Source organism: Triturus cristatus, chromosome 11, assembly GCF_964204655.1.
Source record: "Triturus cristatus chromosome 11, aTriCri1.1, whole genome shotgun sequence".
In the NCBI taxonomy this organism is placed as follows: domain Eukaryota; kingdom Metazoa; phylum Chordata; class Amphibia; order Caudata; family Salamandridae; genus Triturus; species Triturus cristatus.
In genome coordinates, this window is record NC_140594.1 from 421,852,096 (window position 1) to 421,872,511 (window position 20,416).

The following is a 20,416-nucleotide window of genomic DNA, read 5'->3' on the forward strand; positions in this document are numbered from 1 at the left end:
AGCTTCAAATATATTTTGGAAATTCAACCACTTTTTTCCAAACATCAGCTCATGAGTTCTGAAAAACGCACATTTTCATCTTGTATACACACTTTCCTCTTTTGGTATACATATATTAATTTAAACAAGTAAAAGCCGGGCTGCATACAGGAGAGCTACTTACAGGTAGCTGGAGAGCTACCAGTAGCTCACGAGCTACTCGAGGACGCCTGACATAAATTCACCTTCCTTTCAACAGTTACCAATCCAAAAAAGCCTGTATCTCACCCACCTTAGTGTCAGGTAGATTAGAAATCATTTGAACCCCATCTAATTCGATTCCCCAAAAAGTCAAAGATGCATTTAGACCATATGTCTTCTCAGTTGCTAGTGGAACACCTAAATCTGGTGTTAACCTCTCAAAACAATGTCGAGCCCGTCAAACTGTGACCACTAGACTGAGTAAAAGCCTGCTGCAAAAAAAGTGCTAGAGAATAGGAAATGGCACAAACCATTGGAAGCACTTTGTACACAAAAATGGCACACCCAAACTGCATTCCTAACAATGAAAAATCTGACAGCGGTAAACGAAATGCAAATTGAATGTCAGTCTTCACCACCAAAGCTTCAAATCCCCCACAAATGTATGACGTTACAACGCATACATTTACAACACATGCCTTTACAACGCAGTTTTTACATCGCAACATCCTTTACAATGCAAACATTCACATCGCATGCCATTACAACAAATTTTTTAAAACTACATTTACAATGCATTCCATTACATCGCATTATACCTTTACAACGCATACCATTAAATTGCATTTAAGGTAAGTGTTGGATAGTGTAGGGGTAAAAATTACTATTCAAACTCCAGGGGGTGCAACAGTAGGGTAAGTGTTGGATAGTGTAGGGGTAAAAATTACGATTCTAACTCCAGGGGGTGCAACAGTAGGGTAAGTGTTGGATAGTGTAGGGGTACTATGCGTTGTAATGGTAGTTGTTGTAATGACATGCGATGTAATGTCTGTGTTGTACAGGGGCGTAACACAGGCCCCCGCAGCCCCCGCAGTACGGGGGGGCCCCCGCGCTCCAGGGGCCCCCAAACTCAGTCTCAGCGGGGCCATCGAAGCAAGCCTCAAGTCTGTGCGTGCACCATTTAATTCATGATTGAAGTTCATTCATAAATTAAATGGTGCGCGCGGCGCACGCCACAGTCAGCCGCACGGCCTCTACATTATTTAAATGGTAGAGTGTTTGGTACCGCGGCGGCGCGGCCTCTAATTGGTTGGTATGGTGGTGCGCAGGCGCACACCCGGCCACCGAGGGACTTTCACTTTTTGCGCGCGCGGCGCTCAGGATAATAACAAATCTTTGAAGACTACAAGTGGAAATAAAGCAAAAGCGGACCTGGGGGCCCCTGCAATTGCTACGCTTCACAGGTAAGCCGGCCCGGTTCTAGAGAGGGGACCGGGTGGGCCAGGCCCACCCCACCCAAACGTGAGCCTCGGCCTTCGCAGTGATATCGCAAAGGCCAATACAAAATGACATATTTAATTTAAACCGTTACTCCTAACATTGTTTTCTTTCCTTTTCTGGGGGTTGAGTGATTTGGCCCGGGCTCTTTCTCACACCCATCCCCAATCGCCCAACTCCTTTTAGAAAGGTGGGCTGTGTCCTGCATGTAAGGGGCATAGCGAAGGGGACAAGTTCTTTATTTGGCACTTTTGTCTACCGTCCTGCTGTGTGGATATTTCCTTTTCTGTTCAGCGCTAGAGAAAATAAGTTTGTTTATTCCTATTCACGTTTCCTGACCCTTGCAGCTGCATATCAGATCAGGCTGTGACACAAAGTTTAACCAATGGAGTAGGTAAGAGAATGTCTTACTATTTGCTTTTATTTTTTAAATCTGCACATGCTTCGTGTATGCTTCATTTAAATAGTTTTTATCATCATCTTGGCCATGGATGCAAGACAACAATAAAAATGTCCAGATAACTGGTGATTAATGATCCTGCTGGAGAGCAATCCTTTGCCTGTTGGTAGTTTTGGAATGCAGATAGGCTGTATTTTATGTGGATAGCTCAGTGGGATACTGCCTTTGTCACAGAGATTCTTGTGTAAAAAGAGTTTGGGCCGATATACATTTTTATTAGTAAAGCCAACCCCCAACCACTAGGGTATGCTTTAAATCCTGAGTTTGTGCCTCCCCAGCCCAAACCCTCTTTAAATATACTGCCCACCAGTATGTATGACATGTGATTCCTACACCTTGTAATCCTCATTGGCTTATGTGGCATTCCCTATAGACTGATTTACATATGACTTATTGTCTCTGTATAATGTGTGCGTGGTGTAAAGTACTGTGACACCCTACACTGATATGAGTAGCACTATACAACAAATGAATTGCATATGAGAGAGGCTTCGGAAAGATGAATGGCACTGGTGGAGGGTGGTAGTAATGGTATCTGCAGAGAAAGAGGTCATTGGTGGGGCGCCATAGAAGGCTTTCGCACTAGCGCTAAAGCCGGCCCTGTAATGGCCTTTCTGGTTTTATTTAATTAGCAGTCAGGTCATTAGTGCAACTTTGGAACATGTTAAAGTGAGTGCTAATTATATTTACTACTATAGTCAATGTTTTTCAAGTTTGAAGGTGATTTTACTAAGGTTTTATATGGGAATAAGGCAAGTGGAGCTGGATGGTGGCTGATATGGGGCTGGGGCCCAAGGTCAGCTGTGAGATAAGGTGCACAGGAGAGTGATGGTAGAAAAGTAGATAATCAGGCCTGGAAGTACTTGTTTTGAAGCCTGGCCTGTTGGAATTTGAGGGTTTGCACTTAGTTTCAGACATTGCTGTTGCTTTCAAATTACTCTCCACATGCTCTGTATACACACAGAATCGATCCATTGTATCATGGTGACTGTTTGCAAGTAGATATGATGTAATCTATGGCATGTAGGCTACCACAAGAAGCGACAAATTGGTCCCGCAGTGGGCCCACCCAAATGCATCCTTGGCCCACCCAAAAAAAAATCCTGGAGCCGGGCCTGCAGGTAAGACTGTGGCTGTGGCTGATGTGTCGCTTTCGACATCTACCGCTGGCTGCAATGTCCGTGTCCTGCTACTGTTATGTACAACCGTTGCTGCTGTGCTGCCACGAAACGGTAAATTTCTTGAAAAAACTCGCCAGGGTTTGATGTTATATCACCTTTACGCCCTTTAGAAATATATTTACTCCATTGTCTGTGCAATCAAATATCTCTTAAAAAAATTCCGGCCTGTAAAAAAGATCTTTAAAAAAAAAAAGTTTGGTTTGTTCTGCAATGTGTAGTAGGCGTTAGCATGTATTCTTTCACTCTTGCTTCTATCAGTGTAAACAGAGCAGATGGTGCAAAAAATGTGCAACATCAAGATGTTTCTTGGTTTCCTGACTGTAGTGTGGACAGTATCAACCCATTCTTTCACTGACCACTAAAGACATTATCACGTGTGATGCAGGAACAGGGCTACTGTAATTCTGCAAAAATTTCCAACACTGCAGGTGTTCAGTAATTCTGTAACGTAAATGTAACATGATATTACAAGTCTTCGACTGACGAATGAGGAAACAGAGGATGTGGACCGAGATTCTGGCATTTCAGATATCATTTATGGACCCATTCTGTCAGGTTTCATCTAGTGAAATGTGTGTGTGGAAATCCCAAAGTGTGTGGCATTACCGCACTTCTAGTAATACCAGCGTGGGTCGAAACTCACATTTGCGCCCAGAACCATATTAAAACAAAACCGGGGATGAGGCCTGGGACTGTTCCAGCTTCTTTCATGTTTGCTATTTGGACACTAGATGAAATTGGCCATAAAAGTAGACTCCTGCAGTGTAGCCTTTATTTTCATCACCATGCGTTCCTTGAACCCCGTTGCCCGATATTTTCTAATTCCACAAGACTACGCACACATTTTAGCAGCTATTACACCCTTAATAAAAAAATTAAAAAATCACATTTCATTCAATTTGTAATTACCTCCCTGTGTAGTTGTAGCTCAGCTCTGAAGCTAAATTATCTCCCTCACCCAATCCTACTTATCATATCATCCCCCAAGCTCTCCCACCTCCTTCCACCTTTACTCTTGCCTCTTGAGATAATACAGCACGTCAAGCCAATTCACTGTAACTATCTGGGGAAAGGCCTCTTTGCCCTTAGTAGATAATCTACTACACAATCTTTCAATTACTTGCTCCAGTCAAAGGTATGATAATCTCCACAGAACCTGCTACCATAAAACGAAATGGAGAGCTCTGATTGGTAGATAGCTCTTCTGAAAACTACACTAATAGGAAAGCACCTGCGACAGATAAATGTATAAGTACACTTCGGGTGTTCATAATTTTAGTGAGGGCAGCTGTGTGTCCTTTTGGTCTAAAAAAAAAAAGAAGCTTTTTATCCTGTTCCAGGAATATGTTTAAAAACTATCAAACCTGCTAATGCATACCTGTGGAATTACGTTGTATACATTGATTTCTTAGTTTTTTCTTTATTTTTCTTTTCAGTCAGCGCTAATAAAACCTCATGCCATTCCCGTGCAAAATCAATCATGTCTTTAAACAGAAAGCGTGATACCCGAAGTGCTCAAAATTAGAAAGGCAGGACATTTCGGTTTTGCCGCTGGATTATGTTGGGCTGACACATTAATCCATGTTTTTTTTTTAAGCTGCTTGTCTGTTTAATGTGGAAAAGTTAGAGAGGTTGTTTGTGGCTCATCGTGTAGCAAGCTGTGCTCTTTGTAGGAGAGAGGCGGCTTTGCCCAGAGGTCCGCTTTATAATGCTGCTGCTGAGGAAATAAAAAGTCGAATCCATAGGTATTCTAGCAGTAACAGTAGTTTAACGCAAAATTATAGGCTCCCCAAAATGTGAGAGGGGCCCCTAAATCTCCTATAGCTCCTAGATAATCATGGGTTTAGGTTGAATGGGACTTCCCTGAAGGGATGCGGACCCTTGAAGGGTTGGAGTTTCCTGCACCACAGGGGTTATCCACCCTGTGTTATGCTCCTGAGTGGGAAGGAAGGAAGGAGAACAATCTTTTTAATTGAGAAGGGTAGTTGTCCACCAGGGTTCCTCCAATGTTTCAGTGTTAATTACCACCACCACCACCGATAATGCCACCACCCCCATGGAACATCTCAACTTCAAGCTCCACGCGGACAGCAGGAAAACCATCAGACGCACCCTGGCATACCGACCTCTGGACCCGCAATCTAACTTCTGCAACAGCATCACAGACTTCCTTGCACCCCTAGCCCTGGACTCCAAGGATTACATCTTCCTTGGCGACCTCAACTTCTACAACAATAACCCCAAAGACAACAACACCGCCCACCTCCTCGACAGCATGAGCAATCTCGGGTTGACCCAGATCATTGACGACCCCACGCACACTACAGGACACACACTGTCTCAAAGATACTTTGGCCTTTACTTACATCTGACCGGCCAATGCACTGACTTTATAGTTACTGGCCAAGATCGCTGACCCTGACCCTTGGATTTAAACAAGCCGTGTCTGGTTTCTCCTTCAAGCATACCACCTGGCTTATCAGCGCCTTGTGTGGTGAAAAACATAGCTGCATCTATGCAGTGTGTTGATTGGCCCCTTATATTGAGCCAGTGGACTGCAGCTTCCCTTTTCATTGCCGCACCCACCGCCCGTGCATTATAGTCCTGAAGGGTAGCTGTGGAGGTCAGTGTGTGGGCTGGTTCATTTTGGCAGTATGTAGGCCGAATGGGTCTTTTGTTCTGAGTTTTAATGATGATTTCCCCGAACTTACAGCAAAGCCTGAAGCAAGCTCAAATGCATGGCGTGATTACTGAAAAGTGAAAACACCTATAACGTGTATGAAGTGGTAGAAGGCAGCTATCTTATTTTCTGGCCTCACCCACTGCCGATAATGTCCGTCCCCAAAGGTGTGACAGGTCACAGTGTAGGATGATTTGTTTTAGCTGTTTGTGGGCATATAGGGTCTTGTGCATTGTGTTTTCTTGCTTATTTCTCTGCTATATAAACCTTGCCAGAGCAAGCTTAGATGCAGAGTCGACATCTCTCATACCTAAGTTATAAAACATATATAGAGCATATGGGTGGCAGCCTCCTTTTTCATTGCCGGCCTGCCACCTGTGCAGTACAGTCCTGTGGGGTAGCTTTGCAGGTCAGTGTGTCAGGTGACTTATTTCAGCCTGTATGGTCTGGTGCTCTGGGTTTTACAGGTGATTTTTGGATAATACAACAAAATTGCCTGAAGTATCCTTAAATAAACACAGTCGCACATTCCTTGCTAAACAAGTGGCAGCCTTCAGCTAAGAGCTTTCTTTTTCCTTGCCTCTCCCACTGCTAGTACTGTCCCCAAAAGAATAGATGTGACACCTCAGAGAGTGGGCTGATTTGTAGGCTGTTTGTCGGCCTGTTGACTCTGGTATGATGGGTTTCACTGTTGATATCCATTATATTACCACTAACTTTGCACTGCAGCAAGCATAAATTCATGCAGTCTACCATACCTTGAAATCACATATATAGCATGTCTTGATAAGATAGAAATTATATCCCTATTTGTAAATGGGCTGCTCTTTTAGCTGTCTGATTTGCTAATGAGGGCCACTTTTATTTTGGTGCCAGGCTTACTTTCTGTTTCAGTGAGTCGCCAATCTATGAACACTTAAGGGCACGCTGGATGACAACGGGAGTTGCTGAGACAATATGTACCTTTATAACTTGAGGCAGTAAAGTACAGGAAGTCCCTTTGGGAGACTGTAAGACTCCGCAATCCATTGGTAAGGACGGCATTTAATGTGGTGAGAACGGGGGGCCTCTACATTTATTATTTATTTATTTATTTTGCACATTTGTAGAGCGCTCTGATACCCGGAGGTGTCCTGGCGCTAGAAAGATAGGCTGGTATGTTGAAGCGTGCTTACTGAGTGAAGAGCCATGTTTTTAGAGCTTTTCTAAAGGCCATCAGATTCTGGATTTGTCTAAGCGCAAGGGGAAGTTTATTCCAGGCCTCTGCGGCCCCAAGAGAGAAACTCCTGCCTCCCCAGCGAGCTTTTTTAATTCTGGGGACCGTGACCAGCGCCAGTTGTCCTGACCTCAGAGTTCTTGCTGGTTTGTGCCAGCGAAAAAGGGATTTCAAGTGCCGAGGTCCCGAATCGTGGAGGGCCTTGAAGACCATACAGACTGCCTTGAAAATGATTATTTTACGGACCGGCAACCAATGAAGCTTACCCAGCTCCGGAGAAACTGAGGCAAATTTGGGTGTGTCAGTGATAAGACGAGCGGCTGCATTTTGCAGAAGCTGGAGTTTACTTAATACGCTCTGCTGGGCGTTTAACATCAGGCTGTTACAGTAGTCTAGGCGAGAAAGCACTAGACCCGTAACTATTGTTTTCCTGTGTTTCTTCTCAAGATAAGGTAGTATTTTCCTGATGGTTTTGAGAATAAAATGGAGGGAGGAGGAAAGAGCATTCACCTGGGCTTTAAAGGTCAGGGAGGTATCCACCAGAATACCGAGATTTTTCACTTTGTCCACCGGATCTGGGAGAGGTCCCAGTTCGTCTGGCCACCATCTCGGGGACCAAAAGTTGTCTCTGTCACCAAAGAGCAGAACCTCGGTTTTTGAGGAGTTCAGCTTGAGGCAACTTTGTGCCATCCAGCGGCCGACTTCAAGCATGCAGTTTCTGAATCTGTCAGCGGTATTTTCTGTATTTCCGGGAAGGAGGGACACCACGATCTGTGTATCATCGGCGTACGCCGTAAGTTGAAAGCCGAATGATCGAATCACCGGGGCGAGGGTGGACACATATACATTAAAAAGGGTTGGGCTCAACGAAGACCCCTGGGGAACTCCGCAAGGGAGCACAAAGGAGTGAGATTCGTGGCCGCCCAGCGCCACTGTCTGAGATCTGTCAGACAGGAATGCTTGTAAAATTTTTAAAGCCTTCCCCTGAATTCCACAGGCCCTCAACCGGTCCACCAGAAGCTTATGGTGGACCGTATCGAAGGCTGCCGAGAGGTCTAATAGGATCAGAGCTGCTCTGCCCCCTGTATCCATCACCTGCCTGATATCTTCCATAGATTTGATCAGGGCGGATTCCGTACTGTGCCCTTCTCGGAAGCCGTGTTGGGAAGAGTCAAGTACATCCGCCGATTTAAGGAAGGCACTAAGATGTGTGTTCAGGTAACCTTCTATTATTTTGGCCGGGAGTGGGAGTCTGGCAATCGGGCGATAATTGTTCATCTCCGTGATGTCAAGATTGGTTTTTTTTAGCAAGGGTAAGATGGAAGCTTGCTTCCAATTAGAGGGATATTCCCCTATCTCCAGCATCAGATTGAAGAGGGGAGTAAGAGCCCTAGCAATTGCGTCTGGTGCAAGTTTAGTAATTGTTGTGGGGCAGGGATCATGAGGGGAGCCTGATTTAATTTTTTGTAGGCGACTTATCACTTCTTTTTCCGTGATGGGCGGGAAATATAGAAGCGTGGGTTCGGGTCTGACAGATTCAAGGGCCTCCCTCGGTGAAGAGGTCATCACTATACTATCTAAGGGAAGGAAGATGTTTTCCACCTTTTCCCGAAAGAAGGTCGCCAAGCTTTCGCAAAGTGAGAGGCTAGCTGGGATTTCCATAGGTTTGGGGTTTGCTAAGGAAGCGACCGTAAGGAAGAGTTCTTTAGGGGTGTTGGTTGCATCTTCTATCTGTCTCGTGAGAAAGGCTTTTTTCGCTAGCAGGATGGATTCCTTGTAACGCCTTTGTTCCGAATTGAGTATTTTTTTGTCGGATGCTCTATAGTGCATGCGCCAGATTTTTTCAAGTTTTTTGCACCTTATTTTATGTTCCCTTATTTGATCTGTGACCCATGGAGCGGAAGGCTTGGCCCGAGTGGTATGGATGATCTTAGGGGGGGCTAAGAGTAAACAAGCCCGGTCCAGCCAGGTGGTATAGATCTTAGCTGCTTCCTCCACATGCAGACATTCAGGCCAGCAAGCAATCCAGAGTAAGATGGGGTAACACAGGCAAGGTGATACCATGAAAGGAGGAGCAGAGAGAGAGAGGGGGGTAGAGACTGAGAGAGAGAGGGAGGTGGGAGAGAGAGAGAGGGGGGGAGAGAGATAAAGAGAGATAGACATGTTGATTTCTGAGACATATGCAGGGTAATGCCGTGGACGAACATGAAAGATACAGTATCCGTACAACCAAGGTAGCTTCAACGAGTGCAGGTAGGTGGGAGTAGGAGAGTGTAGGCCAGTAAGGCATAACTAGAGAAGGCAAGCAGCACAAACCATGGGCCTGCGGCAGGTTGACACCTGAAAGCCTAGGCATGCTGTGACCAAAAAAAGAGGGCACCCACTCTGCCTATTCCTTACATTTGAAATTTACATTTACTGCTGTAGTGTGAGAATGCATTTCATGAAAAGGAATATAAAGTAGGGTTGCCAAAAGAAAAATGCCAGCCATGTGTTGTTTAAAGACCCTGAAAGACCTCATCTTGACACTAAATAGGGTTATAAATAAAAATGTATGCATTTATTTGTAATGTGACTTTTCTGTCTTGTTTCCCTTTAATTATCAGTCGTGGATCATTCGGGCAGCCCTAGAACACAATTGAAGCGCATCCTATTTCTATTTACTGTTCAAAGTATGCACAGATAAGTGCTGAAAATACGGCTTTAGGTGACTGCTTATTTTTGTCGGTGGGGCAAAGTGGTGGGCCGGGCCGCTGGGGGGGCCCCCTCATTGTGCTCTGCAGGGGGGCCCCCTCAAGTTTCGTTACGCCACTGGTGTTGTAGTGACATACGTTGTAGTGTCATGCATTGTAGTGACATGCAATGTAATGGCTGCGTTGTAGTGACATGCGTTGTAAAGGATGTTGCAATGTAATGACTGCGTTGTAAATGTAGTGTGATGTAATGACTGCGTTGTAAAAGTTGTTTCCCCTCCCGGACACATCACTAATTTCATCGCCTCATCCACTTACACCAGGACAGATGATGTATTAAACGGTACTCCCCACCACTTTTCTGGGCACTACCCCTAAAGGAGAAATCATCAAATTAGGAAAAGGCCATTTCCAAAACGTCCTCCATTCCTGCCCAACATTAACTCTTTATCTAGTTTCTATTGTACAATATTTGGCAGATACTGAATTGTCTGCTCACCTTGCCACCCTGGGTCCTTGGTACCCCAACCTAAAACCTTCCTGAAAACCTCATTACTAAGGTGTTGCTGCTTCACAGTTAGGATAACACTGTAGACACCATATCAATCTGGTCTCTTTAATAGGAGTATGCACCTTTTGGTAAAGTTTGTGTTGGTTGTCCCCTACCCCTTGCCAGTCTCCACTGATCCCCACTGTTGGCTATGGTAAAACATTGTGCCAGCGAGTGACAACCTCCGCATTTTGAACATTTGTGTTTGTAGCATCAAAACAGCCTGGGGCAAAAAAGTTGTTAAATTCCCAACACTTTCCTGAATTAGGGACCTGTTCTCTACCCAGCAAACCTGTACCTTGCTGGATAGGCCTGTATTGAAAGGGCTGGTAAATGATTGGCAAGCTGCTTGTTGTGTGTGGGGTGGCTGGTGGGTGCGTAGAGGACATCCATTTTAATCATAATTCAGAGTCCGTGTCACCCCATGTCTTGTCGGGGATCAAGTTTATCCGAGCCCTACATTTTTGTCACATCGTATCTTCCAAAATACATTTGAACCTTGCGTATTTTATCCATATATTTCAATAACACAATGGCCCTATCAACATACTTTTCACAATAAATGCTAGCATAAATTAGAAAAGCGACATCCAATTATCTACAATGACGGATACTCTTCTGCGTCACATTAATTTCCATTCTTCTTCTTTAGGTTGTGAATATCTGTTTAATTTAAATACATGCACATACTCATGTTTCCAAATCGTATTCTTTGTTTTTTGTGATAAATGTGACTCGAAAGGCATTGCTATTCCCATGTAGGGTAACTTGTTCCTATGTTGTGGATCATCCTCACCACTCTCCTTTTTACCATCATCTTTACCCCCTTCTTTTTATTGTCACACTACATTGTCCCAGTGTCTTGTTCCCAGTGTCTTGTTCCTTGCACCCCGTCTTGTATCTTTCTGTCTCCAACACCCACTGATTTTGTCTCAACAGCAGATTGACTCTTTTTTTCATGTTCCAAACCGACCACCATTATCCGGTACCTTTAGGCAGCTTTGTCATGTGACCTCCAACAGCTGCTCTTCTCTTCGACCTGCTTCTCTGCCTTTGTCCTACTCCTCTGGGGGTGTTCCTTTCGCCTGCACAGGACTTTGCCATGTCTTCAGGCCAACGTCCAGGAGCCATACCGTGCTCCACTGACAACTTCTTCCAGCAGGCCTCTATCTTAGCTGATGTCAGCATTTGCATTCTCCCAAGATTGCTCCAACCCAAAGAGTCTTCAATTGTGTGAGTCCCACAAACCCCTATAGCTCACTGTGATACCCACTTAGCCTATTCTTCCAGAATTAATACCCATTTTACTGTCGCCCCATCACCTGAGACCTACTCAAACCTCTTCCTGTGGCTTGTGCGTGCACACTGGACCCTGTACAGCCAAATTATAAAGGAAATACTGGTAAACTTCCAAGATGCCCATGCTGTGGCCCACCTCAATTGGAATAATTATGGGTGCTTGTAAATCATTTGCCCTTTCTTCCTATTTCCCTGACTCTTCCAGTGCCTAGCAAACAACACAATCAATCTGCAACTGGTGAGCTAGCATCCAAAGAGACTACAACCCTCACCATTCCTTGTACCTTGACATCACTGCTAATCTGTAGCCTGGCTAGAATTGACTTGGTCACCCCTTGGTGACTAGTGGGTGTTACCGCGCTCTTCCGACGGCTTGGACAATACCAGTACCACCTCCCTCAACAAATGGCCTGCTCTCAGCCCTTCCCACCTCGCTGCTTGTATCGGTATTATTGGCGACCAAGCTCCACTTCCCAGTCCTGAAGGCACAGCCGCTATCATTAGATCTCCTCCTTCTTCCTCCACCTCCACAATGAGCTGACTACCCTCTGAGCCTCCGTTAAGCTTTAACCTTTCTTCTCCTGTGTTTCCCCCATGCCGCCCACTTCCTCAGCACTGTGAGCATGCCGCAGCCCACTTGACTGGTCCATGTTCATTGGTGGCGAGCAAGCAGAGGGCAGCCACTCTACCAGCCGCTTCCTTCCTGGGCCAAGTTATGCCCACCCATGCTTGTTCCAAGACCCCAGGCCTACCAGCAGCACAGAGCATGCGTAAGGTCTTATGGCAACCTCACATGCCAGGTCGCTTGCCATAGCTTTACACAGTTGAGTTCGGCCCCACAAATTTGCCCTAAATAATAACTACAAGATATGCCTAACTGAAGTTTGCGCTGCTCTCCACCCACAAAATGGAGTCCACGAGAATGCTGCATAACTAGTCAACCCCCGCCTATATATACATTTATCCTGAACACTACTCTAAAATTGTCTCACGGACTATCCCAGTGGTATGTGCCAATTGCCAAAAGTCACCCGGGTGAGACAGGCTGTGGCCTTTGCTCACCCCCGGATATTCTCAATGGCTCTACCCAAGCTGTTGTGCTGCAACACTGCAAGGTGACCAATAAATTGTTCAACAAGTTGGTGCTTCTGAAAGGCAGGTGGAGCTCCACACCTGCAAGCAGTCTCCTAGCCGGCGAGAGAACTCAGTGAGTTAAACAGCTGCGGATGACATATGTGTGCAACTTGGGGGGATGGGGCTAAGTTAGCCTTTCATCCTTCAGGGGGGAATACAATCAGTAAAAATTGGACTGTTAATCACAGCCCTTTGAAATTGCAAAACATTGTGATATACGTGTGCAATTTGCATAACATAGGCGCAAATCATGGGAGGGCTCAACTCAGCCTGTCATCCTTCTGGGTGCTATACTTTGTGTAAAAATCGCAACGTGCCAAAAATGCAAAGCATGCATTTAGGAAAATGCCCTTTTTCTATGGTCACACACCCGCAACCCCCTCTTTTTGCTCCAATGCTAATGGTTATAACCCTAATAGTGTACTGGAGTCAGCTTCCCAGACCCCAGTGCTCTCTCCCTAAAACTGTGATGTGTAAATTGGCAACCCCAATTGACAAGGACTTTACCCCCTTATAAATCCCTAATATATGGTACCAGGGGTACCCAGGGCATGGGTGGTAAAATGGTTCTGAGGGCCTGCAGAACTGTTTGTGTCACCCAGTGTGACGCAAGTAAATTACCGACAGCAGGTGTGCTATTGCAGACTGCAGGAGCAGTGCAAACTGCTCAAACTTGACCCTGCCCTCATCATGTGTGGTAGAGCCAATGTACTGCCTTTAATATATATCAGTCACCCCTAGGTAGGTCTTCTAAAGCCAAGGTGGCAGGGAGAAGTATAGTAGTGGTGTAGACACGTAAATGCAAGCTGATATGTCCCAAAAGTGCCCTTTACCATTAAAGGACACTATAAGTGATAGACGGTCAATAGGATAGCATCGGCTGGCACCCGGGCAAACCTGCGGTTGGCAGCTGCATTATGATACTGCCTAAATATGTTGTATTTGGTGCCAACGTGCCTTCTCACCCCTGACACAAATCTCATGTTGAGGGTCATGTGGCATGCACCCAGATGGCTACTTCAGAGGTTGTCCACATGGTTGTCCCAGCTTTTCTGTGCTCTGGCTGGCAGCCTATGCTTTCTGACGCCAAGACAGGATTCTGTCCTCCTGCCAGGTAGTGTGATCACTCCCAGGAGTCAGGAACAGAGGCCTGGGCAGGAAAGAGGTCACACCTCCTCCCTCCCAGGAAGGCTTGTGACGTGGCACATCAAGGCGGTGAGCTTCAAAGGCTATACCGTCTTATATGCATCAGGGCTGACTTCCTGTGGAGGAAACAGCCCTCCCCCTGGCCCAGGCACATGTGTACCTGGGAAAGCCACCAGAAATAAGGTATGCAAAGAGGTGTACATCCACAGAAGGCTAGCCACACCTACAGTGTGGGCAGCCGGTCTGTACACTGGAAAAAGTGTTCTACCATTTCTAGAAGTGGCTGAATAGAGGGTTCTGGGTAGAAAAGGTGACCTACAGCCCGTATGTGGTCACCTCAGGGGCAGATTAGCCACTGGGGCAAGCAGCCCATTAGCCACTTGCACTCACACCCCTAAATCTAGGGGCACCTGGCACCAGAACCTCAGTTCTGAGCAACTTGCATCGAAGAGGACAGAAGAAGAAACCTGTGTCTGCGACAACAGGACTTGCACAAAGCAAAAGAGGGATACTCTGCCCTTTGGCAAAGCTCCTGGAACTGCCAGACTCGTCCTAGGTTATCTCTCAATTCCCCCAGACAGAGGGACCCCTGTGGAAGCCCGAAGCACCCTCGGATTCCCCTTGACTAGTGGCACTGGTCCCCTGCAAACTGCAGGTCAAACAACGCTCTACATCCGAAAAATCGCTAGCCATCAGGCCCTCTGTGGGATCGTCCAAATCCAGATGATCTAGTGCATTGTGACAACTGTAATCCTACCTTCCACAAAGTTACAGGCAGTTACTGTGTTCCCCGTGAGCACCAGACGTTGAAGTAAATTTTTCAAGGATTACCGCTGCCAAGGCATATTGGTCGCCAGTCAGGCAACCGACCCCTTCACTAGATGGTGCACTTAAAGTGAACTCCATACAACTTTCGATCGACATCAGCAAACAGTTTTTTGGTGTTTGCATCTTGTTCCCATGCAGCACCATGTAAGCAGTAAAAGCACCTCTCCCACTGTTCAGCATTAGGGACAGCCAGGAGAACTCTGCACCCAGGCTCCACAGGACAGGTAAAATTTAACTGACTGTCTTGGCCTGGTCCTGGGACCTGCATCATCTTTATCCTGCAAGGGTACCACCCAACTCGGCCTGCTAGTGGCCGATTGTCACTAGTGGTTTTTCCCATTGACCCCAATGTTAAATTTTCACCATATTATTTTGCATAGATTTTATTTGCTTATAAAACTATTTACTACAGGTATATGTATACTATTTAGTTCGATTTGGTGTCTAAATTAAGACACAAAATATACTCTGTTTTTATAAATTGGTGTTGGATTTCTCTCGAATCGTGTCAATTACTTATGGTCCATGTTGGTACTCTGAAATGCTTAACACATGTTCCTCTAATAAAGCATTACTGCTCTTTGCCACACTACCAGCCTGAGCTAAGGATTTATTTGTGTAAATCTAAGGACCATCTTTGGGGTTTGCGACTGTATTGCATGGTGAAGCCTAACCAGCATCACCACATAATACTCCATCTTCCTACAACGCAACAGCACACACTTATTAAAACCACGTGTTTAATCATTAAATAATAACTCTCTTGTTACTATAACATTTGACAATGATACGTTTATAAATTCAGAATTGCAGCATTTTTCTTTATTATGTATTTATATATTTTATGCAGCCTTTCCATCACTTTTGAAGTTAATCACATTGGGTGTATAAGGCACTCTTGTGTGAGAGTTGATGTTAGGATATTTAAGTGGGGGATGTGAAAGGCTTAGGAAAATAATACAAGTATTCAGTCTAATATTTTTAAATGTTTATATAATACCAACACTATTCCTTGGTGTTAGAGCACTTCAGAAGTAAAACAAGTTCAAAGAAAAATACGCATAATAAAAACATCAGCAGGTGTATAAAGTACGGGAGGACCTTATGAGAAAGGCATGGTAGAATTTCCAAACCACGGAATGGACTGTCTTGGAGTATACACATCGGTTTTTGTATCCCGGCTTCACCTGAACTTTCGGTGATTCTGGGCATATCATCTCTTCTCCTTAAAATGCTTTTCTGACACCAGTTACCTCCCCCGAGGGATAGCTAGCAACCAGCTGACAATTTGTTGCTAATTTTAATACCAAGATTGGTCAATGAGTTAAACTGCTGCTCCTGGCCTACATGTGATCTGCGGGTACACGTTCGAATTCAGGCAAGGTCAACTTTGCCTTTCATCCTCACGATATCAACATTAAATAACAGTAACTAACTGTCTAGAACGCTTATAAATGGAAAACACACCATTAAGCATTAAGTAGACAAGTTATCAGTGCAGCTCAGTTGCTATAAAACTGAATGTTCATTGATGTGCCATTAGGCTTCATGTTTTTTTTCTAATTTATTTTTTCTCACCCCCAAATTTTAACATAGTAGTTTATTTGCTTGCTCGTCGCTTTGACTTGTTAGCATGTTTCTGGGATTTCTGAGCAACTAGTGTCCACTGGATTCCTGCCTCCTCCAATTGTCAATTTGGATGACGTTGAGGGGCCTAAACATAGCTATTCCATCTCATGTAAAACTGCTGAGTTTCAGATTTCTCTTTTCCACCTCAGGATACTTGTAGGCAGTGGTCGAAGTGGGGGGGAAAAAAGTAGGGGAACTGTGGGCGGGAATAACCCGTGGATTGGGTCAGTGGGCGGAGTCAGAGGTGTGGCAGAAAGAGCAAAATATCCCAATTTTTAGTATTTGTTTCCCATTTCACTAACCAGTTACAGCTTATTACGTTATTTAATTTAACCAATGGATACATATGTTTATTTAAGGTTTAATATGATTTATTGACATTAAAATACATTCACAAAGTGGGATACGTTTCCAATCACAGAATGTCCCAAATATCCTTAAAAATGGAATCGCAAGCCATTTGTCTGCCAGCCATGGAGTTTCTGTCATCAGCACTTCTCCTCCCTTTTTCCACAAGAGCAGTTCAAACATGAATGGCTAAATATCCTAGTTTAAAAATGTTTTCCACATAATTTTGTCTCTGCCATATTTGCCACATAATACATCATCTGCTGCATAATCTGACGATTTTAACTAAGTTGTTTATAGCTCAAACGGATCAAAAGTTACTAAAAAATTTGACTTGTGCTGCTGTGAAGTGGAGGTCCCTTTGCAAAGGTTGACTGGTCACCTTTCCCACTGCTGCAGTTGTATGTTCCACTAGTATAGGGTGACCAGACGTCCCCGTTTTCCCAGGACGGTCCCCGTTTTTGGAGAAGTGTCCCCGTGTCCCAACACTTTTCTCCAAGTGACTCATATGTCCCTGTTTTCAAACAGTGTCCCCGTTAAACACAGAAATGTCCCTGTTTTTCATTGTTCCGGTTGAGCATGCGCCCCCATGCTCTCTTTGCACTGTTTACGGCATGTGTCGTCACTTAGGTGAGCGCTGTAGCAAGAAGGGAAATCCTTTGAAGAGAGACATTTTACACGCAGCGCCACCTACGTTATTGTGCCAGCCAAAGTTTCTACTTTGGATAAAACAATATTTCTTCATCCTGTAGCTTGTATTCATAGCCATAAAAACTTTTCAGCAGCCCTTATGCATACCGTGCAAGGATTAATGCATTGCTCATTGCATGTTTTATTCATAACCAATTGATGCATGCTCTGTGTTCTCCATATCAAAGCTCTGACTTGAACTTTTGACTGACCTTTCAGATCACGGCAAACTGTTTAGCTGGAAAGGACTTAAAGGAGCAGGGTTAATGCCTGTGGGAGAGGCGAGCAGCACTGCTCGAGCTTTTTGCTCAGGTCTTCACACTATTGCACTATGAGATGATACCAATGGCTAGAGTGCACTATACATACCCCAGTAAGGTAACATGACATCCCAGCAGTGACCACGCAAATGTGGGAGGACTGTGTGGTCGGCCAGCCTTTGCGACCCTTAAGACCCTAAGGCAGTAATACCTGGAGAGAAGGTTTTTTTTGTACATTGGTCCATGGCTGCCATTTGGCAATTTAGCATTCCGCAGTTTACCTCCCATGCTTTTCTGTCATGAGCAACTAGGCAATATTGGTGAGTTGTACTTTATGTGGTACTGACGTGCAGCTATAGAAACGAGCATTGATAAAGCTAGTAAATCTGGCGTTTGCTAGCCTGTGATGTTTTATTGATTTTTGGCAAATATATGCTATAGTCCTTAAAAGTGTAAATGTAATAAAAAGTACTAATGCTGCTGTGTGAAGGAGAGGGTTGCCAATAAAAGACCACAGATTTGTTGTCTGTAATACTTCTTCTCGGTCTGTAATTGTAGTCCCTTTTCTATGTCTATGACAGCTGTCAAATAGTCCTACTTTTATGTCGATTGTTACTGCAAACCGTAGTCCTACTTCTATGTCTATGACCTGTCCCCGTTTTTTTTTTGTTTTGAGAATCTGGTCACCCTACACTAGTACCAATAAGGAAAATTCTTTGCAGAGAATTTTAGCATGTGTAAAAATGTCAAAAAAATTAAGTATCAGAAAATGTACAGCACCACTAATACCAGTGTAGGGTGTCAGAGCACTTTACATCACACATAATACACAGAGACAATCAATCATAACGTGTGTAAATAACTGTATATGAAAACGGTTGATCATTTCCTCGTTCCTTTCCCGCTCCTCAATGAATTAACCCATTTCTTCTGTGTTTCCCAGCAGGCGCCCCTCAGACAACCCTCTCTTGGGTCTGGGTCCTTGCTCGGCTCGCGCGCAGGCCGTTCTAATGAGTGATCCGGAGCGTCAGCAGTTGGAGGCTCCTGAAGTCGGATCAATGGAGGCGGCTGTGGGTTCGCGGCTCCGTCTTATCCTCTGCTTTTTTGGGGTTTTCACCTGCTACTTCTACTACGGCATCCTGCAGGAGACAATAACCCGGGGCAAATATGGCGAAGGGGAGAAGCAGGAGAAGTTCACCTATGCATTGTCTTTGGTCTTCATCCAGTGCATGATCAATGCTTTCTTTGCCAGACTGTTAATCCAATTTTTTGAGAAGGGCCGAGTGGATCGTACCCAGAACTGGTTGTATGCTGTTTGCTCACTCACGTATCTGGGAGCCATGGTCTCCAGCAACTCCGCACTTCAGTTTGTTAACTACCCGACACAGGTTCTGGGGAAGTCCTGTAAACCAATTCCAGTGATGCTGCTGGGAGTTACTCTTTTGAAGAAGCGGTACCCGTTGGCTAAGTATTTGTGCGTGCTTTTGATAGTCTCTGGTGTGGCACTCTTCATGTATAGACCAAAAAATGGGAACACTGAGGACAACCATGTCTTTGGCTATGGGGAGCTCCTCCTGCTGCTTTCACTCACCCTGGACGGTTTGACAGGGGTGTCGCAAGATTATATGCGGGCGCATTTTCAAACCGGATCCAACCAAATGATGCTGAATATTAATGTCTGGTCTACTCTGATGCTGGGAGCAGGTATTCTCTTCACCGGGGAGTTGTGGGGGTTTCTGAGCTTTGCTGAACGCTATCCTAGCATTCTCTACAATATCCTGCTTTTCGGTCTGACCAGTGCCTTGGGCCAGACATTCATCTTCATGACGGTTGTGTACTATGGGCCTTTGACTTGTTCCATCATCACAACAACCCGGAAGTTCTTCACCATTCTGGCATCTGTGCTCCTCTTTGCAAACCCAATCTCCCAATTGCAGTGGGTGGGCACGACCTTAGTGTTCCTTGGTCTCGGATTGGATGCCAGATTTGGAAAAGGGCCCAAGAAGTCTTCTCATTAGGACCATTGATGGACAGAAAGGACTGTTCATACCTTATTCTCACCTCGCGTCGCAGGGGCCCACGTGACTCTGCAGTTTGCGATTAAATTTTTCTTTTTATTGGAAAAATCATTTTACAATGACTTTATTTTATAGGCGGATGGAAAATAATTTTATAAATATGTAAGCAGAGCTGTGGCAGTGATCCTAGCTGGAAAAGTGTTCAGGTGTCCGTGGTCTTCTGTGATGTATTAAAGTGATGGACACTGTAAAAAAAATAAAAAAATAAAATAAAAAAAGAGTATAGGAAATGTTACATAAGACAAAGGACTACAAGGTGTAGTAGTCACATGACAACCATACTACTAGGCAGCATAGTTTAATAGTGATTTATCTGGAGAAACACAAACTCAGAATTTAAAACTTAATACCATGGTTGGAGGTTCTCTTTAATAATCAGAATTGATTTCTACCCATAATAACCCTGTTTTGCAACATTAGGATAATCAAAGACTGGGGAAAAAACCATAACGCTCTAATTTATACCTTGCAGTTTGCATGCAGCTCTTACATGACAGTTAATAGCTCACTATTTTATGTTAGGATTTTAACTTATTAACTGTAAGTAACAATAGGGTCTCTCTGACAAAAGCAGTGACCAACTGACCTATTCACATTCTGTACACTTTGTGATCTGCACGATACATGTTCTTAGCAGCTGGCACATTAACCCTCTGCACTTCCTTTCCACAAGTCAAAACGTCCACTAGACAAAACACCATCTCTCCCTACTAAGAACATTAATCACTGGAGTTATCATGACTTAGGTTAAACCACACTTGCCACC

General features: G+C 44.7%; 1 protein-coding gene across 1 annotated transcript in view; it reads left to right on the forward strand.

Annotated features, from left to right (window-relative positions):
• SLC35B1 (solute carrier family 35 member B1) overlaps positions 1-19,791 on the forward strand; it is a 48,145-nt gene extending 28,354 nt beyond the window's left edge. Inside the window, exon 2 of the mRNA XM_085636217.1 lies at positions 18,519-19,791. Within this exon, the coding sequence (XP_085492343.1) occupies positions 18,519-19,590 (1,072 nt within the window). The 3' untranslated portion in view covers positions 19,591-19,791. The remainder of the gene's footprint in view (positions 1-18,518) is intronic.
• Positions 19,792-20,416: the final 625 nt, after the last annotated feature.